Source organism: Sebastes umbrosus, chromosome 11 (genome assembly GCF_015220745.1).
Source record: "Sebastes umbrosus isolate fSebUmb1 chromosome 11, fSebUmb1.pri, whole genome shotgun sequence".
Classification (NCBI taxonomy): Eukaryota; Metazoa; Chordata; class Actinopteri; order Perciformes; family Sebastidae; genus Sebastes; species Sebastes umbrosus.
The window spans coordinates 15,067,018-15,091,971 of NC_051279.1; the positions used below are offsets into that span (position 1 = coordinate 15,067,018).

Sequence of the window (24,954 nt, forward strand, 5' to 3'; positions counted from 1 at the left end):
GCAATATTTTATTTATTTGATTATTTATTTACTTATTTATTAATCAGTTTATTTATTTGCTTTTCTGCAATTAACATATATTAACTTACCTATAATTTGTTTGGGACAGAATGCATCTAGGTTATACCTTCTCTAAGATCTTCATAACAAATAAATCAAAATATTTTCCCAAACGTCTTAATTGCTAAAAAAAAGTATTTTGTATAATTTTACTTGTTAATATATGCCAATCTGTATGGAACTATGTCCTGTAATGTGTCATTATTTTCCGATGTCTATGGATTTTTAGCTGTCTTGTCATTATTTTTACCTTGTTTAAAGACCGTTAATGTAGCTTAGCATGAAAAATCGAAGCCTCTCATCAGTAAATAACTCCATTTGTTTGTGTATCTGTTAATTTACCCCATTTTCTACTAATAACACTTCATCCTGCAGTCGAGGTCCAACTAGTCCATTTGTTTAGTCTGTTTAAATGTTGGTTTAAAACCTGTATTGTTTAAAGAATGGTTTTCAAGGGATAATGTATAAACAAGGGGAAATAAAAACTACAAAATGTGAACCTCTTATTGAACTGTTTCATGACAATAAATCGTATTGTTTTGTAATCGTAAAGCGCTCTATTTATAACCAAGAAGACCCATCTCCTGTATATAACACCTCTTTGTTTGTGCAGTGTATTGACCTCATATGCACACACTGTAATAAACCAGAAGTTGTTAAGCATGTACTAATAGATTGAACCGGTATAAGGAAGAAAGGAGGTCATTAATATCAGGACTAAATAATGGAATACACAATGTGACATTGGGGAATCTGCTAGGAAAGACACCAAAGAAATTACACAATCTGCAATCTGCATGTGACCCCCCCAGGGTGGGAGCAGTGTTCGATGTGTAATATATTTCTTAATAAACACTGGATTGCTTAGTAGATATATGTATATATATATATATATATATATACATATATATCAAATCTTGAGTGTTAATGATTGAACCACAGTGTTAATCTTTCTAATATAATATCTAAAACAAGACTGTGTGTCTAAAATTGTTGAACATAGCACAGTGATAAAACCCAAATGCTGTATTTCTGTTCTGATTTTAAGTAATATAGATTTTAGGGCTGTCAATCGACAATTTAAACAAATTAATCACAAATTCATTGCACATTTTTTATCTGTTCAAAATGTACCTTAAAGGGAGATTTGTCAAGTATATAATACTCTTATCAAAATGGGAGTGGACAAATATGCTTACTTTATGTAAATATATGTATATATTTATTATTGGAAATCAATTAATAACACTAGGTTACGCCTCATGAGCTGGTTAATGTGGCCCGGGAAAGGGAAGTTTGGGGGTCCCCTGCTGGAGCTGTTGCCCCCGCGACCCGACCTCGGATAATAATAATAATAATATATTAGATTTATATAGCGCTTTTTAGTGATCTCAAAGACGCTTTAACATAGTCGGGGGGAAAACGGTGTGAGACAGGCAGGAGACGAACGACAAAAAGCGACATACACAGGCACAATCACATACATACACACGGACTGATGGGGAGGGAGGGGGCTACGGGTAAGCAGATGAGAAAAGATGTGTTTTGAGGCGGGACTGGAAAATGGTGAGGGAATTGGAGTCTCTGATGAGATTGGGGAGTGAGTTCCAGAGCTTGGGAGCTGCCCTGGAGAATGCTCTGTCCCCAAAGCTGCGGAGTTTGGACTTGGGGGTGGAGAGTAAACCAGCCGAGGTGGATCTGAGGGACCGTTGAGGTTGGTAGGGGGAGAGGAGTTCAGAGAGATAGGGGGGGGCAAGTTGGTGGAGGGCTTTGTAGGTGAGGGTCAGGATTTTGTAGGAGATCCGGTGGGAGACGGGGAGCCAGTGAAGGTCTTTCAGGACTGGGGTGATATGATGCCATGATTTGGTGTGGGTGAGGAGTCGGGCAGCTGCATTCTGGACCAGTTGTAGTTTATTTATGGAGGTGTTGCTGATGCCATAGAGGAGTGAAGATGAGTGAGTGAATTCATAACACAAAAAAATGACAAATATTGTCCAGAAACCCTCACAGGTACTGCACTTAGCATAGAAACTATGCTCTAATCATAACATGGCAAACTCAAGCCCAACAGGCAACAACAGCTGTCAGTGTGTCAGTGTGCTGACTTGACTATGACTCATTAATTAACTTAAATGATTTAAGTTAATTAATTAATCAATTACGTATTTTGTCTGTACAGACAAAGGTAAATTTGATATACCGTTGTACATCCTCCGGGTCGGTAGGGGGCAGTATGACCTAAAAGCTGCAATCCGCCAAAACAAGAGAAGAAGAAGAAACCGGAAGTACAGTTTATAAACACGCTTAGCTCTCAGTCTTCAGCTGCTGAGACTGACGAGGGAAACGTCTCATAACGAGGTGTTTGCACCTTAATACAGAAGAAGGACGCCTCCATAAGGCACATTCAACTTCTGTCTCATTAGGCGAGCAGAGTTTGCAGCTCAGAGGTGAGTTTGTGTTTCGTATAAAGAGTTTAATAACATAACTACGTCAAGCGAACGTTTGCTAACGCGAGCTAGCTCTAGTTAGCATCAACTGTTGGCTACATCAACGATCAAACCTGCGCGTGTTGTTTACAAACATGTTTATCTAATAGATACATATTACTATTTCGTCTGCCACATTATGTATCGTGTGTTACATGTGTTGATGTTGTTTGAGAGTCTGAACTCATCAGTGTTAGCTCCAGCTACTTTTAAAACCAACCCACATTGTGTGCACGTTTTTTATTAAAATGTTTTTATTATTATTATTATTATTCATCATGGACTCGTGGTTTCCTGTTGTGTGGTTGAATTGACAAAACATCTTTCACAAATGGCAAGAGTGTGCCATGTTATGATTTGAGCATTTTGTTATGCTAAGTGTCATTGTTTTGTGTTATTAATTGATTTCCAATAATAAATATATACATATATTTACATAAAGCAAGCATATTTGTCCACTCCCATGTTGATAAGAGTATTAAATACTTGACTTTACTGGAAATAAATAGAAATGGAAATAAATAAGGTGACTGAGCAAAATAAGAAAGAAAGGAAGAGTTGAAAAGAGAGAGGGAAATGAGGAGAAAATGGGAATGAAGCAGGGGAAGAAAGCAAAGAAGAAGAGGGTGAGGAAGAAACAAAGATAGAGGAGGGAAAGGAAAAATAACGATGGAGAGGAAAGGAGGGACGAGAGCTTAAAAAAACAAAACAAGGAAGCAGTAAAAAAAGAGGAAACAGGCCAAAAATCTAGTATTAGGTGCATTTTGAACAGATTAAAAATGTGCAATGAATTTGTGATTAATTCGTTTAAATATTCAAATCAATTGACAGCCCTAAAATTTATATTACTTAAAATCAGAACATAAAGATAACATTTGGGTTTTATCACTGTGATATGTTCAGCAATTTTAGACACACAGTCTTGTTGTAGATATTATATTAGAAAGATTAAAACTGTGGTTCAATCAGTAACACTCAAGATTTGATATATATATATATATATATATATATATATATATATATATATATATATATATTTTATATATATATATATATATATATATTTTATATATATATATATATATATATATTTTATATATATATATATAAAATATATATATATATTTTATATATATATATATATATATATATATTTTATATATATTATATATAAAATATATATATATATATATATATTCTACTAAGCAATCCAGTGTTTCTGGTTACTGTTACTGGTTCAATCAGTAACACTCAAGACCCCTGGTGATCCTTCGGATTCATTTTGGATACTGATTGGCATAGCCTCATTTACCAAGCCAGTTACCTCTAATGTCCTCAACCTTTCTGCTGCTGATTGCAGATGTCTCTGGCGGACGAGCTCCTGGCCGATTTGGAGGAGGCCGGAGATGAGGGGGAGGAAGGTTTGTACCCAGAGGGAGAGGACGGTGAGAGTGATGGGGAGGCGACGCAGGGAAGGGCAGAAGGAGGGCTGGAAGACATCCCAGAGGAGATGGAGGTGGACTACAGTAAAGCTGAGAGTGTTGCGTCCATCGCCAAGCTCCGCAATAGCAAAACGGTGAGTTGTATCAAATGAGAGTATTATACAAGCTGATATTAGTAGTAATGCATCTGTTGATTCCAGCATAAACCTAATTTTTGTCTACAGTTTTCAGAGATTACGGACAAAATTTCCATGTATAGTGGAAAGCAGCGCAAGAACTCAGAGGGTGAGTGTGAGTATGTTTTCCATTGAATGTGTGAAAATATGGTTTATGTTTAAGAAGTTCCTCACAGCATTTAATTTCAGTCAAATGTTAACCAAGAATCTGAATAAAGTTTGGTATGATTCTGTTGTATGTTTTGTTTCCTTTCAGTCTCGGGTCCAGTCGAGTCCAACCCAGAATACAGACTGATCGTCGCAGCCAATAATCTCACAGTGGAGATCGACAATGAGCTCAGTGAGTTGGCTGAGCCGGCTTGGTTAAAAATACTCAAAATGTAAAGGGTTTAATGTTGTTTTGTTCTACATAACAACGTTTTCTTATGTTTTCCTGCCTGGGTTTCAGATATCATTCACAAGTTTACTCGGGACAAGTACTCCAAGAGGTTCCCAGAGCTCGAGTCCCTGGTGCCAGATTCTCTAGATTACATCCGCACAGTCAAGGTGAGATGAGTTGAAATGTTTATTCTGTTTTTGATACAAAAAAAACCCATTTCAGAATGAGAGTAAGGTACCGTGAGTTGCTTTTGCTGCACTATTGGTGATTTGTATCGTTAGCTGGACAGAAGACATGTTTTAGTTTTGATGAATGTATGGCTATACATCTGCAGCAGGCTAATAATGAATTCTAACTTTTCTGCAACAGGTTATATACAGTATTCATGAGTTATATACACAAAAGGAAATCAGTCTTTGACTCCAAATTATAGCCACCTATGTAATGGGAACAAAACAAAATGGTTTAGAGTTTGTGTTATCACTCATGTTAAAGAAATTACACTGGTTAAAGACAAAATAAGTCATTTATTGTTAGAAAAATGTATAAAATATTTTTTCTCACATGTGGTTTGAGCATCATATATTCATTTGTGTTTCCTGCTCAGGAATTGGGAAACAATTTGGAAAAGTGCAAGACCAATGAAACTCTGCAGCAAATCCTCACCAATGCTACTATTATGGTTGTCAGTGTCACAGCCTCGACCACGCAGGGGTGAGTCAGCAGACATCTGTGATTTTATCGTCTTTTATCGCTCCTGTCCACAGGACGTCTGATGGTGACAGTCGCCATTTAAATGCTTATCATTGACTTGACTTTGTGTATTTTCATGGTTTTAGGACACTGCTAAGTGAGGATGAACTGAAGCAACTGGAGGAGGCATGTGACATGGCTCTGGAGCTGAACCAGTCCAAACACATGATATATGAATATGTAGAGTCCAGGATGTCATTCATTGCCCCAAATCTGTCCATCATTGTTGGCGCGTCGACAGCTGCCAAGATCATGGGTGAGCAAAGAGATCCGTTTAAATTGTTTAGATTCATTGATATTACATTATGTTACTCTATTGTCCACGCTATCTATCCCAAATAAAATAATTTTATCATCACTCTCTGGTTTCCCCTCTGGCTGCAGGTATCGCTGGCGGCCTCACTAACCTCTCCAAGATGCCCGCCTGTAACCTGATGCTGCTGGGAGCTCAGAGAAGAACCCTGTCCGGCTTCAGCAGCACCTCCCTGCTGCCCCACACCGGCTACATCTACCACTGTGATGTTGTGCAGTCACTACCACCTGTCAGTAAATATATCAACATAAACATATTGCAGTGTTTTTGTGCATTTAACTCAGCACCGGGACCTCGTAGCTAACACCTTCTTCATTTCATTTCAACGTCTTCCATTTTGTGTCTTCAGGACCTCAGGAGGAAGGCAGCTCGTCTGGTGTCTGCAAAGTGCACTCTGGCTGCCCGAGTGGACAGTTTCCATGAGAGTTCAGTCGGCAAGGTGACTGTCTAAATTGAGCACATACACATTAATGCTGAATTTAAAATCCCCCTCCAGTGTATTTTGCCATTTCTATGATATTTCCTATTTATTTTAGTAATTTCCTGACTTTGAAGTTGATTATCTACACTGTTTGCCAAATTTTTTTTGACAAATAACTTAATTTTGTGCTCAAAGTTTAAAAAAAAAAAAGAAGTTAAAATGGGAATATGACATCTGACTATAGTAGGAGCTGCAGGTCATGCGTCATCCTCCAAGCTTGTGCAGGTGCACTCAAACTGCTAAATCTGTTTATCTTTCTGTCAGTTTGTCTTTTTAGTAAGTTAGCTAGTCAGTTGTAGTTAGCTAGCCCAACTTGTTGCATTAGCTAACTGAGGGTTTTCACTTCATTTTTATTTTCCTCCAGCTTAGTTTATTGTTTATTTTCACAATGGCATTTATATATGCCGGGGACAGTTGCAATCTCAACGCAGTGGATTGGTCTACACGAAATCCCACCGGTAAAATTAACAAAAAGAGACTGACTGTCTCTCACTCGCTCTCTTCTTTACCGTCTCCTCCTGGAGATAAATTAACGGAGAGCAGCCGATGTTGTTTTGGGGGTTTGCTGGCCTCTAACAGGTCAGGACAATGGGGAGCACACAAATCTCAGCTCGAGAGAAAACAAAAGAAAAGTCCCGTTAAAAAAATAAACGAATCACAGTGCAGCCCAGTGGGGTGTCGGTGCACCTCCAAAACATCCTGAAACTGCATTTCAAACGTCGAACCATGACACCATGTTTACCCGTCCTTCGAATTACGTCTGACTATTAACCACACCCTCATTCTCTGTTTTAGAAAGAACGTTAACCAAAAACAGGAAGTAAAACTGTGTGGAGGGGGGCTTTAAGCTGTGTGGATACTAACAAGGGATCCAAAATAAACCTTGTACCAACAGGCTTAATTCTCTAATATTTCCTCGACCTCATTTACACATATGGAGAACCAAAATATTTGAATATAACAAACAGTATAATTTGGTCAACCCATAAAAAATTATAGCCTCAACCATTGCTATATAATGAGATTACACCTCTCTGACACTGTCAATTATGCATGCTGCAATATTGAGGAAAAAATACTTCTGACTCCTCTTGTGTTAACTTTTGTGTTTTTTGTAGGTTGGCTACGATCTAAAAGAAGAAATCGAGAGGAAGTTTGATAAATGGCAGGAGCCTCCACCAGTGAAGCAGGTCAAACCGCTGCCAGCCCCGCTGGACGGACAGAGGAAGAAGAGAGGAGGAAGGAGGTACGGATCCGGTCACTGCTTTACACTTACAGAACCCTGCTGAACAGGCCACAGATTTAGAGAAAAGTGGAATATAGAGAACTGGAGCTTGAAGTAAAAATTCATTGATTAATGTAACCTAGTTTCATTTCAAGTAAAACATCAGAACACAGGGGAGCAAGAAGCTTACATAACTTGCAAAGCCAAGTATAGAATACCACAATCAACTCAAAATGTGTACATAGCATAACTAACTCCACTGCTTTTTTCTCCTGAAGGTATCGAAAGATGAAGGAGCGTCTCGGACTGACTGAGATCAGGAAACATGCTAACAGGATGACCTTTGCAGAGGTCAGTAGATATTATCTATCATGCCTCCTATGTCTCATTTCTGGTTTAACTATGCTCCCTATATTTCCATTTAATCCAGTGTCAACTTTAAAGCATTAATATGTTCAGTATTAATACTGTTGTCTACCTAAAGACAAAAGCAAAATGTGTACAAAAGTAGTTAAAAAAAATACATATTAAATATACAGAAACGTACACTGATAATCACATTGGATACTCTTCCCTTCCAGAGCATCTAAATATAAACACACACAGATTCAAACACTGAACAAAATGTTAGTGTTGCTCACTTCAGTTCCTGAGAGCAGCTTCACTAGCTTATGATTTCATCAGTTTACAACAGCAGAACAGATACAGCACCAAGACCCCAGAGACATGGTTTGCTCTAGTATTACAGCCAAGAAGCAGAGTGGTAATTTAAACTCTATTTACGGCTAAGCCACTGTAGCGAGATGAGGTTTCATGTCTTCAATGTTTGCCCTCACCAAAATGCTCGCTTTAGCTTCTGAATAATAGGATGACCAAGAGGTCTTAACACATAAGAAAAGTTGATGAATGAATTTAGCGACAATTAAGGCTCTAAGAAAGTATTAAAGTCTTAAACGGCATTTTCCGAGGTATGACATTTTGTAACTTGATTTCAGTATGTATGTTTGTCGAAAGAGGGTTGTATGCTAAAATGTGCGTGATTACTTTTTTTTCCATACTATACTATGACTTTTTTATGACTTTGTTCAACATACTATGACTTTTTTAAAAACTTTTTCCTACATCCATACTATGATTTTTCCACATACTATGACATTTTTCTGCTTTTTTCGACACTGTTTTTTCATACATACTATACTGTGACTTTTTTCTATATAGACGTTTTTCACACATACTTTATGTATGACTTTTTTTGACATATGGCTTCTTTTTTTTTTTTTTTTTCACTTTTTTTGACATACTATGACTTTTTATTACATACTATTTTATATAGCTTAATTTGTGATGCTGTGTTGCAGATTGAGGATGATGCATATCAAGAGGACCTGGGCTTCAGTCTGGGTCAGCTGGGGAAGAGTGGCAGTGGGCGTGTCAGACAGGCTCAAGTCAATGAGGCCACCAAGGCCAGAATCTCCAAATCCCTTCAGGTAAACTCATTCATGGCTCATTTTCCATTGATAAGTTGTTGTTGTTTTTTTCAGTCTCTTAAGTCTATTTTTTGTTGTACACAACAGAGGACGTTGCAGAAGCAGAGCATGTCATTCGGAGGAAAGTCCACAGTCAGAGACCGCTCCTCAGGAACCAGCTCCAGTGTAGCATTCACTCCTCTTCAGGTAAAAAGAGTTAAACATCCTCTTTTATTGAACGTCCCTTGAACACTGTGCAGGTTTATGTTAGTTAACCAACCGTTGTGCTCTCGTCTGCAGGGGCTGGAGATCGTGAACCCACAGGCTGCGGAGAAAAAGGTGGCTGAAGCCAACCAGAAATACTTCTCCAACATGGCGGAGTTCCTCAAAGTCAAGAAAGAAGCTAAGCCGTGAACACAGACACACAAACACGCAACGCACACCATCACCCTGCACACAGAAAGTTAAACTCAACATTGTAAAGTGTTAGTATTTTCAAAATTGTTTCAGATTGTGCTTAGTCCTGTATTTTGATTTTACTTATTTGTTTTTTCTGTTTTAATAAAACGCAAAGATCTCATGACGCTTCATGTCTTCCTTAGAGAAGGAAAACAATTTTGTCGCCATTAAACTGATTCTCTTAATAGCTATACCCTACAAGTAAATGCATACATCAAATCTCAACCCATTAGCTAAAAGTTGGTCTTGATACTTAGCCACTGCACTCAGATAATCCATACTAAACATCAATTTAACATGAGTGAATCCATATTCCATTTAGGAATGACAGGACTTTACACCACACACTGACTTGTAATTTCTTAAAAGTATTTATTGAAATTTTACAATCCTGTTTATAACCCCGTTTTATGACATCTCCCATGCAGAACTGTGATGAGAAAAAATTGTAAATACGTCTTGAAATTCACATTTTTAGCAATTTCTTAACTGACCATCCCTTTCTGAAACCTTAAAAGCCCAAAAAATAGAATCTATAAAAGGCAAATCTCTCATAATTTTGCTGTATTTTCCTTTTTTTCACATCCTCAATCCAACCCCCCCTTTCCCTCCCCAAAAAAGCCTGAAAACTAATCACACACAACATAGATTTCTAACTGCAGTACAGATCTGAAGTTTTCATGGTTGCTTAAATGGAAAAATCTGATTCAGTTTAACACTCTCCCCATTTAAACTGCCACGAAAAGGTGGGATCTGTCCCACAGCAGATTAAATTGTATTGTTCTTCAGTGTAGCATATGAACAACCACGGCAGAGGAGACATTTCTTACTCGACCCACGAGTTAAATCTACCACCAGAATTTGAGCATTTCTGTGTTTTCACTCTACATGTAAACAGTTTCAGTGCACATTCACTGTATAGGGGTTCACTTAAAATATCAGGTGGTAAATTAAACACAGTGGATTTTAGGATGAAGTAACATCAACAGAATATAATAAAATCTTAACTTAAAGGTGGGATGTTGACTCAAACCAAACTCAGATTTATTATCTAATGCTATCTGTGTATTTGGAGAGTAATTAAGAGGTGATTTGGGTACAGGTACATTCACTACGGTTAGCGTGGCCTTTTGCATTGAGGATAATAATTCCTCAATGGTGTACAAATCAAACATCACGTAGATAAAATGTCTCAAAACCTATTTTTTAAGATTTATTTTACAAGTTTATTTATTTGTCACAAACATTAATGTGCCATAATAATGCATTTTCTTTGACAGGTTAACTTAAAAACATTTTATTTGTAAAGAGAGGGAGTCAGAGACCAGTTCAATTGCATAGCAATTTAATCCATGTCCAATAAGGACTCTTTCCCTGTCACAGGGAGAGGCCCTGTGGTCACTCTCAATCAGCGTTTTAATCGACCAAGACAATATCAATAAAAACTATTGATAACCGCTCACTATCTCTAATAGTGACCATATTCAACAGGCATCGTAGGGTCTTAAAAGAAGCCAGTCCTACACACCATGACTAAATGTCCACTGTACCTCCCCATTCTAAACCACCAAATTACAGTAAATACAAGATGGTCAGTCTACTTAACAATCAAATCCAAGGTTTGTTTTGTGTCAAGTCAAAGGCTTCCAGGCTCATGTTGGGTAGGTGGTACAGAGAATCTTGTTGAAACAGAAAAAGAAAACAAAACATGAGAAACATGCATGGGGTAGGCTTTCCTAATGCCACATACTGAGTGTGCACACAGACAGGCACAAACGCAGATCTCTACTGAGAACCCTACCAGCTCGTGCAGCGTGATGCATTTGATCAGGCCCACGGGGCATTTTTTGTCAAAAGCAAAGCGCTACAGGAGTAACGAGGGCTTCACGTTGAGATGCAGCCTATACAGACACCAGTCTCCATTTTGGGAGAGGGTTTCTACTACACATCACGATCTCTATCCACAGTTTGAAGTTCAGTCTCGGAATGTCAACAGCAGCACGTTTTGTCTCTCTGTCCTTTCGTGTCCCTCTGTCTGTCACTGCAGGTCTCGGTCTTCGAGGTACCTGTACTCAAAGGTGAACCCCTCCTTCTTCCTCTGGCCCCATTTCTCATAGTCAAAGTAAATGTAAGTGCCCTGGAGGAATAGCAGAGTGGAAAGAGGTAATCATTCAAAAGCCGAGACCACAATCAACAAGTGCCCATACTAGTTTCTTACTAGAAAATGTGAACTGAGGTGAGTCTGCACCTGCTCAAACTCGTCAGTGATAGTCTTAGGCTCCTCGTGCCTCTGGAACCACATCATGTACTTGGTGTGAAACCTCCATGACTGTTTCTTCAGAGCCTTGGCAGACAGATACTGAGCCTTGGTGCCCTGAGAGAGGGGGAGGTCAAACAGACCGTTAAGCTTACAAGCATGACTGTAATACATCATTGGAAAACGAACAGAAAGGTTGTAAGGGAGCAAACATGGAGTGGGTGGGTTGAGTGTTTTACCTCCAGGTAGTAGAAGATGAAAAAGAGAGTTTCTGTGGACAGTCTCTGGTAGAACTCTATGGAGTCCGAGTGGTGAGGCGGTATCTGATGGTGGAAGGGCAATGTCGGACATGGATTCCTCATCAGGTATTGCCTTTTGGGAAGAAGCACAGGCAGTTATAAGTCCATAGGAAAAACAAGTAATCAAGGCTCCTGACAAAAATTGCTCATAGAAAGTTTGTAATTGTCATATTATAGTATGTCGAAAAAAAAGTTATAGTACAGCATGTTGGAAAAAGTCATAGTATAGTATGTTAAAAAAAATATATAGTTTAGTATGTCGAAAAAAGTCATAGTATAGTCTAACTATGCTACGATTTTTTTTCGACATACATTACTATTACTTTTTTCTACATACTATACAGAAATCAAGTATAGTATGTCGAAAAAAACAAAAAAATGACTTTCGACATACTATAAAATGACTTTTTTTCTCGACACACTATACTATGATTTTTTTTTACTTCTTTCTAGATACTATACTATGACCTTTTTCGGCATACTGTACTATGACTTCTTTGGACATGCTATACTATGACTTTTTTTTAATTTTTTTTGACATACTATACTATGACTTTTTTTCAACATACTATACTATTTTTTTTTTCAGCATACTTTAATATGACTTTTGACATACTATACTATGACTTTTTGTTCACCCCTATACTATGACTTTTTTCTTGACATACTTTGACTTTTTTATTTTTCCGACATATTTACTATGACCTTTTTTCAACATACTTTAATATGACTTTTTTTTTTTTTTTTTACATACTATACTATGACTTTTTTTTACTTTTTTCAACATACGATACTATGACTTTTTTTCGACATACTATACTATGACTTTATATGGTTCTTCTTTCGATATACAATGCTATGATTTTTTCCGACATACATTACTATTACTTTTTTCTACGGACAGAAGTCAAGTATAGTATGCCGAAAAAAAACATAAAAATGACTTTTTCGACATACTATATAATATGACTTATTGTTCGCCCCTATACTATGACTTTTTTTTCGTGACATACTATACTACGACTTTTTTTTTACTTTTTCAACATACTATACTACGACTTTTTTTTCGACATACTAATGACTTTTTTTTTTACATACTATATGACTTTTTGTTCACCCCTATATTATGACTTTCTTCTTGACATACTATACTATGACTTTTTTCCAACATACTATACTATGACTTTTTGTTCACCCCTATACTATGACTTTTTTCCAACATACTATACTATGACTTTTTTTTCTTGACATACTATACTACGACTTTTTTACTTTTTTTGACATACTAATGACTTTTTTTTGACATACTATACTATGACTCTTTATTCGACAATCTGTACTATGACTTTTTTTTTTACTTTTTTGACATACTATGACTTTTTTTTCGTGACATACTATACTACGACTTTTTTTTACTTTTTCAACATACTATACTACGACTTTTTTTGACATACTTTAATGTTTATTTTTTTTACATACTATACTATGACTTTTTGTTCACCCCTATACTATGATTTTTTTTTTCTTGACCTACTATACTACGACTTTTTTTTACTGTTTTTGACATACTGACTTTATTTACTTTTTTCGACATACTATACTATGACTTTTTTTCGACATACTATGACTTTTTTCGACAAACTATACAATGATTTTTTTTTTTTTTACATACTATGACTTTTTTATTTCGACATACTGTATTATTACTTTTCCGATCTGCTATATTATGACTTTTTCTGACTTTCTTCGACATACTATACTATGACTTTTTTTAAACTTTTTTCGACACGCTATACTATGACTTTTTTTCGACATACTATACTATGACTTGTATACTAGTATGTCGGATGAAGAGCCATTAAAAGTCATAGTATAGCAGATTGGAAAAGTAATAGTACAGTATGTCGAAATAAAAAAGTCATAGTATGTAAAAAGAAAAAGTCATTGTATAGCATGTCGAAAAAAGTAAAAGTCATAAAAATGTTATAGTTGGCACGTCAAAAAGAGTCATAAAAAAGTCAAAGTATAGTATGTCGCAAAAGTAAAAAAAAGTCATACTACAGTATGTCGAAAAACAAGTTATAGTATGTCGGGGGAAAAAAGTCAGTATAGAATGTTGAAAAATAGTCACAGTAGTTTGTCGAAAAAAGTCAGTTTAGTATGTCGAAAAAAGTCAGTTTAGTATGTCGAAAAAAAGTCATAGTTATTAAGTGTCAAAAAAAGTCACAGTACAGTATGTCGGAAAAAAAAGTCATAGTATAGCACGTCAAAGAGTCATAAAAAAGTCATAGTATAGCACGTCAAAGAGTCATAAAAAAGTCACAGTATAGAATGTCAAAAAAAGTCAATATAGTATGTAAAAAAAAAAAAGTTATAGTATGTGAAAAAAAGTCATAGTAGTTTGTTGAAAAAAGTCAGAGTATGTTGAAAAAAGTCGTAGTATAGTATGTCGAAAAAAGTAATAGTATAGCACTTCAAAAAAAGTCACAGTATAGCACGTCGAAAAAAATAAAAAAGTCATAGTATAGCATGTCTAAAAAAAGTCATAGTATAGCATGACGAAAAACAAAAAAGTCATATAGTAAGTCGAAAAAAAAGTCATAGTATAGCATGTCGAAAAAAGTCATAATTAAGTGTAAAAAAAAAAGTCACAGTATAGTATATCGAAAAAGTAAAAAAAGTCATAGTGAAGTATGTCGAAAAAAGTGAAAAAAGTCATAGTTAAGTATGTCGAAAGAAAAGTCATAGTTAAGTGTAAAAAAAAAGTCATAGTATAGCATGTTGAAAAAAAGTCATATGCTATGTTGAAAAATAAGTCATAGTATAGCACGTCAAAAACAATCATAAAAAACTCACAGTATAGCATGTCGAAAAAAGTCATAAAGGTCCCAGTATAGCATGTTGAAAAAAGTAAAAAAAAAGGTCATAGTATAGCATGTAGAAAAACAAGTCATAGTATTTAACTTGTCAAAAAAAAAAGTCATAGTTAAGTGTCAAAAAAAGTCCCGGTATAGTATGTCGAAAAAAAAGTCATAGTATAGCACGTCGAAAAAAGTCATTAAGGTCCCAGTATAGCATGTTGAAAAAAGTTTTTTTAAAAAAAGTCATAGTTTAGCACGTCGAAAAAGTAAAAAAAAAAGTCATATTTAGGTATGTCGAAAAAAGTCAGAAAAAAATCATAGTATGTCGAAAAAAAAAAGTCATAGTATATATGTTGAAAAAAAAGTTATAGTATATTATATCAAATGAAGAGCCATTAAAAGTTATTGTATGTCGAAAAAAGTCATAGTATAATATTAGGGATGCCAATTTTAAATTTCTTTTCTAACCGATAGCCAACCCTCGTTAACTGATCATTAACTGTTAACCGACAAGATTAGTGTCTCGCATGTAGGGGTGCTGTGATTGTAGTGCCTAATAAGCCACTTAGATGGAATGTTAAGCCGATGCACAAACAGGTTAAATCCATCATTTATCGCCAGCTGCAGTGTATGCACAAAACAGACAACAGTTCCCAGTTCACTCGTCCGGGAGCGTTACTGTAACAGCCACAATGCTGCTTGCAGTGGACAAAGGCAGACACTTTTCCAGTAAGTCTCCACCACATCATTTAGTTTAACTGCAAGGTTGTTAGCTGCGTGTCTGCCTGGCGTAACTTTAGCGAGTATCCAACAGAACGCGTGTGTGTGATGACGGTGAGTATGAAGTTATCAGTAACATTATAGTTGTGAAGATTGCAGTGCATGTATAGTTTATTTGTCGGTGAATAAATGCTACAACTCCTCAAGACCCAAGCTAAGCTCCAGTGTCGTGTTTGCCAGCCACCTGCTGATTAAAGTGAACGGGGTTAGCCGAAGCTAGCAACACATCTGGCTCAGGCTCACTTAAGGTGGGCTGTTAAAGTGGACCAGCTATTCTCTTTTAAGTTCCTTTGAGTTTTGCTCAGCTTTTTATTTAGTTTTTAATATTTCTTTTTTTTAACTGATAGCATTAATCGGTCAAAATTCTTATTGGCGGTTAACAGTTAAACGGTTAATTATTAACATCCCTATATAGCATGGTGAAAAAAGTCATATAGTAGGTCCAAAAAAGTTATAAAAAAAAAAAAAAAAAAAAAAAAAACAGCATAGGATGTCACAAAAGTCATAATATAGTATGTTGGAAAAAGTTTTTAAAAAAGTCATAGAATAGTATGTCATCAAAAAAATCATAATATAGTATGACATAAATATAGTAGCTCACTAAATTGGCATGAGGTTCTTATCCCCAAACCCATTCATTCTATCTGAAGACATAAACCTCTAAAATGGGTCACATATACACACAGTATATACATACATACACATTTATCAAACAAGTAGCTCAAATCAAGCAATCTGAATGGTTCAAAGCCTATGACGTCTAATTCCTTTGCACTTTCAGTGTCACTCCGCGTCTGAGAGAAAGACGTTAGACTAATGTGTTGTCATGGTTCTGCAAACACGGAACAGGTTACAGATACAAAGCAACAAAGTTAGCTGCTAAAACCCGCTACAAAATGGAAATAACTTCTATGGAGGAGTCGATTGAGCAATGCCCATCTCCAGAAAATAATTCACCTGCTAAACGACATGCAGAGTTACATAAAGAGGAGGCTCGACAATGTTGCAAGAATATGCAAGCAAGCAGGAACGCAGCAAAAATACACTAACCACTGCCTCTGCAGCACCACGATTCAGAAACTATCTAATGCGGGTCTTGACACAAGTGATATCATGGCCAGAAGTGGCCACAAGAGTGAAACCTCTCTCCAGAGCTCAACTTAACAAAGAAAGGCAAGCCTAGTACAGGCAGTTAATCAAAGTCATCCTGCTGACACTGGACAGTTTATCAGTGGGTGCGCAATAAATGACAACATACAAATAATGTAAATTGCCAAATAATGAAATCAATATAACGCTAGTCTGTGGTGAAAAAGTAAGTATGCTAGCTGCTATTGTGCCTTCCATAGAAACCGCCGTTCCATAGCAACCGCCTCCATATGTGCAGGCAGCCATCCCAGGAGGGCCTATTTTAATGTGAACATTATTGTTTATAAGATGATTTTAATTGGAATGTGTCTTTAACTTTCATATTGCCATAATTCATACTGACCGTTTTTCGCGTGGGGCAGAACAACACCCCTGAGCTGTGATATAATCACAACATAACATGGCCTGTTGTGGGCTCTTGCTTAAATATACTTTTTATGGAGTGCCTTGGTAGCCGAGTGGTTACAGTGCATGCCATATAACTGCAACGTCCTGGGTTCGACCCCTCGCTCTCTCTCCCTATTTCCACTCTGCCTTTATGCTGTAATCTGTCTACTAAAAGCCAAAAATGCCAAAAATAAAAAGGATAAACGATCTCCTAAAAAAGTTGACCACTAGTTTTTAGGAAATGTTGCTCACCTGATCCTTTCAGAGTCGGAAGGGTGTGGCATGTGTGTCCATGCGGATTCCTGCATGGCCTGCTGGTAGAGCTGATCTTTGGGGAGAGGGGTGGGGCCAAGTGGACAGACCCCGAGCGAGGGGGGGATGCTGACTTCCGACACGGACGGCTGAGGGGCGGCGGGTGTGCCGGGCGCTGCAGATGAACTAGAGAAGATATCTGCAGGACAGAAAAAGTGAAGGATTGAGTCGATGACACAAATACTGTACAGACTCTTCTCTCAAGTTCAAGAAGATCCTGCTTTTTCTTTCATCTTGCTGCAACTAATAATTTTTTCATTAAAGACTACACTTTTGACATTTTGTTCGATTGACTGATAAATCATTCACTACATAAAAAGTAAAGCATAACACTGATGTATTAAAGCTGCAGTGGGAAAATTGGAGCAAATATGATTAAAAAAAGTTATTTTTATAAAAGTCACCATAGCCTGACAGTAGTGCATGAGACAAGTAATCTGAAAAAATCATGTGCCTCTGTTTCCTCTGGTGCTCCTAATTGCAAATGCAAGACTTCACAGACCGGAGGGAAACAACCAATCAGAGCTGAGCTGGAGTCTGCCGTCTCCGAGTAGCTGTCAATCACTCACAAACTCCGGTCAAACGATCAAACTAGGCAGCCCTGATCAAATATGAATCAATATTCTGTTACTGTAATGCCTACTTCTTTCCTCAAATGTTTTCAGAAAAATCTTGGAGTGTACTGTTTAGCTGTTAAATGAGAAAGTTTGTGACCCAGCAGCCATGTGGAGATCAGTTGAGGAAATACCAAGCACCGCACAGCCAATAGGAACTCTCTCTCTCTCTGAAATGACCTGTGATTGGTCAAAGTCTCCTGTCATGGGCTAAATTTTTTTAAAGCCTGAAAACAGAGCCATGAGGAGGTGCAGAAGTCTAGTTATCTCTCAGAACACTTGAATTACAATATGCTGAAAGGTTATTATGGAATTTTTACGCACAGTACTGTAGAAAGACGAGTACCGTCATCGACTTGGTTCTCGTGACATCCCTACAATGTAGAAAAAAAATGTCTGACCGTTCCGACCTCTGTCTGTTAAGTGCAGGTTGGTGAGCTCTCCATCCAGGCCTGATCCCAGCGCTGCTCTCTCAGCCATCGCCTTCAGAGAACTGAGAGGCTCAGGTGCCTGAGGTGGGAACGAGATAAAGACAACATGAGAACAGGGTGGTTGATTAAGTAAAATTATGTTGAGAAAAGAGAGGAAAACGTACTATTATGGGCTACAAGCCAACTACTATCACAGCTGCTACATTAACCTACAACAGTTAGAGATGCCTCCCCTAAAACATCACCTCCTGTCTTGTCTAAAATGATGCACCTACAGCCAGTGATGGTTATTAACAATGACATGTATTAGACACAATGAGCAATGTATTCAAAAGAGAAAAAATTCAGCTAATGTAAATAAATAATAATAAATGTTTTCTAGCACAGCTAACATATGCTAACACATTCTATAATCAATAATCAATAATACATTGTCCAACACTGCCTTCTTCATGGTGTTTGCAGAGGAGAGAATGTGAATTGGGCATATGCTTTAGCGAGTCCAAATATATCTTGGCATGACATGATTTCTATCTAAAGGTACCACTGGGTCAGTGTGGGCTTCTGTGTTTGGTATAAATGTGACCCAGAATAGAGGTTTGTGGGCAGCCAGGGATAGAATACAATTGAGCACATCAATGTTATCCAGTAGTGTGAACACCAAAAGTACCTACAAAAAAACTACCAATACCAGCATGGTCATTTGGTAATTTGAAAATAATCCAGTCGAATGGATCGTTTGTCTGGTGACTGCAAGACAGCGGCTCTCCAGGATACTCTGCACCTTCTACAGGTGCACCATCGCGAGTATCCTGACCAGCTGCATCACCGCCTGGTATGGCAGTTGCACCGCCCTCAACCGCAAGGCTCTACAGAGGGTGGTGAAAACTGCACAGCACATCACCAGGACGGAGCTTCCATCCCTGGAGGACCTCTACACCCAGAGGTGTAGGAAGAAGGCCAACAGGATGATCAGGGACTCCAATCACTCCAGCCACAAACTGTTCTGCCTGCTGCCGTCTATATATATATGTATATATCTATATAGATCTATATATCTATATAGATCTATATAGATATATAGATCTATATAGATATAGATCTATATAGATATATAGATATATAGATATAGATCTATATAGATATATAGATATATAGATATCTAGATATAGATATATTAATATATCTATATCTAGATATATATATATAGAGATATATATGGAGATATATATATATATATATATATATATATATATATATAAAAAATGCGAATTGTTGGAGGGAGCCTGAGATCTTACATGTTCATGCCAATGCCTGCTTCTGTGTAATTGTTGTGCATATGATAATAAACAACTTGAATCTTCAATCATTATTAGATCTTAAGCATCCATGTGAATTACAGCAAGGGATGCTGGCTGCTCTTCAAGCACTGATCAGGAAACAGTGATGAGAAGTCTCCCTTTTTGCAATATGAGTGCAGATACTCTATGTGATTCGTGTAGAAAGCTTTTTCTCCCACAGTTTAACATCTGTCTCACAATCCCAACCAGCTTGTTTGTCTTGTCTGCCAGATCTTTCCATGCAGTCAGCTAAAGAGGCTGCAGATATACCTGGTATCTGCAGGTTCACACCTCAAAGTCTGGCTGGATCATTATGTGACTCTGACAAAAGACCAAAGCTCTATTTCTGTCAGCGTCCCCTTTCGAGACACTGCTATAGTCCCTCACCTTGAGGGCCTCAGAGGCCTGTGTGTAGGAGTGGGGCCCGTTGAGAAGACTCCCTCCTCCAGGTGTGCTGTCTGAGAACGAGGGGGACGGAGAGCTGGGAGGCAGGGTGATGGAGCTGATTAAACTGGGACCATTGTCCATCCTGCAGCAAGTAGAGTGTGGAACAACAGAGAGACAAGTTAACAACTACATTATCATGTTAAGAATAAGAAGAGGTGATCAAGTGAACAACAAATAACTCACGGCTGACTGGTTGAAGAACTGAGAGATGAGGGTTGGCTGCTTTGAGACTGGCTCGGTGTGCTTAGAGCTGATTCTGTGGAGTTCTCTGCCACTACAGCACTGTAACCTGAGGGCGGGTGAGGGAAAGGTTAGAGAAAATCCTTTATAAAGAGAGGACAATGTTGACATACACAGATAAGTAAAGAGTCAAACAAGGCCAAACACAACAAGTTAACGTACTTGTGCTTCCATTTTGCTTCAGTCCACTGGGTGGTCTCGCAGGAGCAGAATTCAAGCCTACTCCTCCAACCACGCTGACATTCCCTCCATTGCCTCCCATCATGCCAACTACTCCAGGTGCAGTGCTGACAGAACTCGGGGGCAACTGAGAGGCACTGGGGGCTACATTTTGCCCAGGAACCAGACCCAAAATACTCGCACTCAAAGAAATGTGGGCCGGGCTGGAACCTAGCAAGCCGAGCCCTATCCCCGCCCCATTGGTGGTGACTCCACTGGAGCCAGAGGTGGGGATGGAAGTGCTGCTCTCTACTGAAATGCTGGACTGGGTAGTGCTGCTCAAACCCAAGCCTCCTGATGCTGCTGCCTGAGCGTAAGGGGCAGGTGTGGAGCCTGAAATGAGCCCTGCCATTGTGTTTAAAGGAGAGGGGTGGCCACCCAGACCCAAACCAGACATTTGGTTGACACTGCTGGTCCCCGTCAAGCCAATTTTGCTCAATCCCAGCCCCAGCCCGAGTCCTAAACTGGATGTGGGGATAGGTACAGATATGAGCTGAGACTGAGAGTTGGGAGCTGATGAACTGGGTGTGCTGGGCGTGGGGAGAGAGGGGGCAGTTGAGGCTGGGAGAAGAAGAGGGTGGCTGGGCGGGCTGGGGGTGTTGTTTGAGGGGACCGAGGGTTTTGTCTGAGGTGGCTGCTGCTGTTGTTGCTGCTGTGGTTGGTTGGGTGGCTGAGGTTGTTGCTGCTGTTGTGCAGGTTGATGCTGATGTTGCTGCACCGCACTGCTGAAGCTCCCTATTAGACTGCTGCTTGTAGGAACCACGGGAATGCCTCCGACAACACTTGCCATGGACACTAGGGAGGAGGATGAGGAGGACCCAGAGGTGGTGGAGGAAGAAAAGGAAGATAGCAAGGATGGGGTGCCGTTCTTCACAGGTGACTGAAAACGAAAAAGCATCAGATAAGGAATTTCAGACAAAACTGTCCAGAGGGCATCTACAGCTGTACAAAATGTATGAGGAGAACAGTGTTCTGTGAAATATGCACTTTGAACCCTTCAGCCTCCGTGCCTCTCCAGGACCAAGGGTGAAGAGCGCTGCACTAAACTGTTCATCTACTGGCAAAATACAGATGAGAGCCTCTCACCTGACTAACTTCACTGTCTGTCGATCGTCCCCTTTTCTTATCGTCCTCTGAGTTCTCCTATAGGAGGAGATACCTTGATATGACAATCCACTTTTGAAATGTTGATTCAGAAGACTAGTCAGTGGATTACAACACAATGAAGTTTGTAGAAGAGTTAACAAAATGCAAACGTAAGAGAGAGACATGTGCAAAATTGTGTCAGAATGTACTTTTTCTACCCAGCATCCCTTTAAACACAAGTTTTAATAATACAAACACAAGAACTTACAGCAGTGCAAGTGGCTGGGGATGGAGGAATGGGTGAAGAGGAGGTTGTGGAAGTGGGAGTGCTGCACGAGTGGAGAAACATCTCATCCTCCAGATTGCCCTGACCTGACGGAGAAGTTGCAACTAATGCTGCAGCTACAAGAGAAAGACAAGACAGAGACAAGTGTTAGATGTTGTCATTATAACTCCCCTGATGTCTGAATAAAAGCAGCATCATGGCACTCTGCAGTGGTCTACTCACGGATGTCTTCCAGGTCTAAGTCGTCATATATGAACTCATTCTCCTCAAAGTCCGGGTCTTGGGAGGAATCAATGTAGTATTCAACATCATCCTTGATCTTCTGGATTGAATCCACTGGTATTGAGTCATTATCCAGCATTCGTAAAATGGTCTCCAACATGCGAATGTGGAATCGATGTCTCTCGATCAACCGCTTGAGCTCCTCAATACGATCTTGCTTCTTTATGAAATACAGGCATATGGTTATCACAAATATTTTAGCCAAACTTTTACCAGCATCCTTGAAAATAATAAGATAGAAGACTTACATCCTTATCTCCCTTCTTCTTTCTCGTCTGAACTGAAAGAGATTCCACCTCACTTTCAAACTGATCCACCTGCATATTTAGAGTGTCTATCGTATTCTGTAAGTGAGGAAGAGGTCAGAGAAAAAAAAAGGGTGTTAATGGATTCAATCAAATCCTAAAACATTTTTTTTATCAAATTGCCTTAATTGATAAACCCTAGTTGATAAGTTCTTGTTAGTTTTTGACCACATTTCTCAAAAAATGATCCAGATCAATTCAGGCAATCAAAATGCACAACAGGTATAGATAATAGTGGATGTATTACTGTTAGCCACTGTCCCGTTTCTTCTTTTTCCCTCTGAGCTGGATCCACTTTCTGAGCGAGCCCCAAGCCTTCTTTAGAGTAGGCTTTTGTTTTTGTTTCACGTTCCACCACCTTAAACCGCTCCATTTGCTAAGGAAAGAAAAATCACATAAGCCTTGTTGAGTTAACCGTTTTGATGAGTTGATGTCCAAATGCTATACTTTACAGGAACAACAACAAACTTAAAAATGATGGAGAAGCATACCGTCTCTATAAGTTTGCGATTCTCGACTAGCTGCCTTTTATCTTTGATCTCGTTTGAGGCCACCCATGTTTTTATCTGATCTCTCAATCGCTGGGAAGAGGACAGACAGTGAAGACATTGAAACACATTCACAATTTCAAAACATGCATTGTTGATGGAGATCACATATAGAGTAAAGGGACAATGTGAACGGAAATGTGTGTTTGTTAACTTGACTTACCTGTAGTTTTTTAATCTCTTTTTTGAGGTCAGCCTCATATTTTTCCTTCTGGTTTGCATTGGCTGCATTGTGGAGCTAAAAACGTAGACAAATAAATGAGATATTTTAGGTTTTTCCTCATAATTTATGAAATAGAGATCAAACAATGCAGGAAAACAAAGATATCTTACCTTTTGCCAGATGTCTTCAAACTGTTCTACACCTTCAGCTACTTTTTTCAAACATCTGTCGATCTCACCTGTGGAGATCAAAGATGTGCTCCAACATCATTGTGTATATAAAGGTGTGCAACGCCAAAAACATTGCTAGATGAAGTCAGTCAAAGTCTCTCTGTGCAAGAACCCAGGTTGGACAGTGTAGATAGATAGATAGATAGATAGATAGATAGATAGATAGATAGATAGATAGATAGATAGATAGATAGATAGATAGTAACTTTATTGATCCCGAGGGAAATTCAACATCCCAGCATCGCAGTGCCATAGTGCAAAAACATGTTTGTAAAAAGGCAGTGAAAAAAGTTAGTAGTGCAAAGTACAAAAAAATATACCAGATATAAAAATACAAGGAGATGAAGAAAACTGTTAAAAATGAATGTAGTGAAGGCTAACAGCTGAGATACAGGACTATTAAAAAAGTGAATATAGTGCAGAAGACTGTTAAAAATGAATATAGTGCAGAAGAGACTGTTAAAATTAGTATAGTGCAGGGTAACAACTGTGATACACGACTATTCAAAAAGTGAATATAGTGCAGAAGAGACTGTTAAAGTGAATATAGTGCAGAAGAGACTGAAATGAATGGTGTGATGGATGCTGAGCAACATCACTGATGAGTTTCACCAGCAGCAGTCTTACCTTGTAGTTTTCTCTTGTCAGCCATGGCTCTGACTACGACAATGTCCACATTCCGTCTGTCACCAAGTCAGCTATGTAAAGAAAACAAAAAGTGCATTCAAACATAAAGCAAATCCCCTTTCAACACAGAGCATCAGCACATCCAGAGAGAGTTGAACTGACATTACCTCCAGCTAGCTGGCACAGTTAACACTCAGCTGCACAAATAGCGTTATATTGTGAGCATTTAAGGACACTTTAAAGCAGAACTTCTGCATGCACGTTTGTCTATCGTTATAGTTTAGCTGATCTTGATGTTACCAACATGACTGACATGGATGTCAGCTAAAATTAGCCACCTAGCTACTGTTAGCTCAGTCTGCTAGCTCAGTCCACCTCGCATCGGTTACCAGAAACAAGCTGCACGGAGCACACTGATGGATGCAGGTGTTATTCATGCAGCATGATGTCGGGCTCCAGTAGAGCTCTTATGAGGAGGTTTCTGCAGTGTGGAAGGCTCAGTATCTCGTTAACCTGCTAGCTAGTGTGGCTAACTGTCTAGCTAATGCTAGCTAGCAGCTTAGCTACCAGCTAGCTACATTGAGGATAAAAAGGGAAACTGGGTCAACCCGAGCATCTACATTCATACTTCTTTACGACATTTACCTAGGGGACGGGCTCTCGTTTGTCTTTTTTCAAATACAGCCAGAATTAATTCCGAGAAAATCTTCTTTACTTCCAAATAGTGCTTTTCTGCTCGACCAGCTTCTCTCTGTTAATGTAGCTGAAGATGGACGGTGGCTGCTAGCATCCCACCTCCGCGTCCAGGCCCCGCCCCTAAAGCTAATCTAAGCGCTCTGATTGGACGGAGC

The 24,954-nt window shown here is 38.5% G+C and overlaps 2 protein-coding genes across 7 annotated transcripts; one reads left to right on the forward strand and one right to left on the reverse strand.

Moving 5' to 3' along the window:
• The first annotated feature begins 2,343 nt into the window (after positions 1-2,343).
• Positions 2,344-9,361, forward strand: prpf31 (PRP31 pre-mRNA processing factor 31 homolog (yeast)). 2 transcript variants are annotated; one of them, XM_037783906.1, is made up of 14 exons: positions 2,344-2,507; positions 3,907-4,122; positions 4,213-4,279; positions 4,421-4,504; positions 4,613-4,710; positions 5,151-5,257; positions 5,383-5,552; positions 5,681-5,838; positions 5,959-6,048; positions 7,209-7,336; positions 7,594-7,666; positions 8,674-8,802; positions 8,890-8,988; positions 9,082-9,361. In XM_037783906.1, the coding sequence occupies exons 2-14, from the start codon at positions 3,907-3,909 to the stop codon at positions 9,193-9,195; spliced, it is 1,533 nt and encodes a 510-aa protein (XP_037639834.1). In that variant the 5' UTR covers positions 2,344-2,507; the 3' UTR covers positions 9,196-9,361. The 2 variants fall into 2 exon arrangements, with proteins under 2 accessions (XP_037639834.1, XP_037639835.1); XM_037783907.1 differs by having other exon boundaries at positions 2,345-2,507; positions 4,213-4,273.
• A 1,073-nt stretch (positions 9,362-10,434) lies between these two features.
• cnot3a (CCR4-NOT transcription complex, subunit 3a) lies at positions 10,435-24,914 on the reverse strand. Of its 5 annotated transcripts, none has more exons than XM_037783904.1 (18): positions 24,749-24,914; positions 24,104-24,174; positions 23,417-23,484; positions 23,247-23,321; positions 23,027-23,116; positions 22,783-22,911; positions 22,479-22,574; positions 22,171-22,387; positions 21,931-22,064; positions 21,663-21,719; positions 20,520-21,456; positions 20,301-20,406; positions 20,058-20,199; positions 18,301-18,409; positions 17,226-17,424; positions 11,737-11,869; positions 11,489-11,614; positions 10,435-11,377 (listed from the first exon to the last, which is right to left on the reverse strand). In XM_037783904.1, the coding sequence occupies exons 2-18, from the start codon at positions 24,126-24,128 to the stop codon at positions 11,279-11,281; spliced, it is 2,742 nt and encodes a 913-aa protein (XP_037639832.1). In that variant the 5' UTR covers positions 24,129-24,174; positions 24,749-24,914; the 3' UTR covers positions 10,435-11,278. The 5 variants fall into 5 exon arrangements, with proteins under 5 accessions (XP_037639832.1, XP_037639833.1, XP_037639829.1 ...); XM_037783905.1 differs by having other exon boundaries at positions 18,310-18,409; positions 22,171-22,390; XM_037783901.1 differs by having other exon boundaries at positions 22,171-22,390.
• Positions 24,915-24,954: the final 40 nt, after the last annotated feature.

What these genes read in the sequence shown, in the direction of transcription:
- prpf31 (XM_037783906.1), top strand. Translation starts at nt 3,907, where the DNA reads ATGTCTCTGGCGGACGAGCTCCTGGCCGATTTGGAGGAGGCCGGAGAT. An exon ending in ACAGCCTCGACCACGCAGGG is followed by an intron (nt 5,258 to 5,382) that starts GTGAGTCAGCAG and finishes TCATGGTTTTAG; the next exon opens with GACACTGCTAAGTGAGGATG. An exon ending in ATGAGAGTTCAGTCGGCAAG is followed by an intron (nt 6,049 to 7,208) that starts GTGACTGTCTAA and finishes TGTTTTTTGTAG; the next exon opens with GTTGGCTACGATCTAAAAGA.
- cnot3a (XM_037783901.1), bottom strand. Translation starts at nt 24,128, where the DNA reads ATGGCTGACAAGAGAAAACTACAAG. An exon ending in AAGAGATTAAAAAACTACAG is followed by an intron (nt 23,117 to 23,246) that starts GTAAGTCAAGTT and finishes TCCTCTTCCCAG; the next exon opens with CGATTGAGAGATCAGATAAA. An exon ending in TCACTGACGAGTTTGAGCAG is followed by an intron (nt 11,378 to 11,488) that starts GTGCAGACTCAC and finishes CTATTCCTCCAG; the next exon opens with GGCACTTACATTTACTTTGA.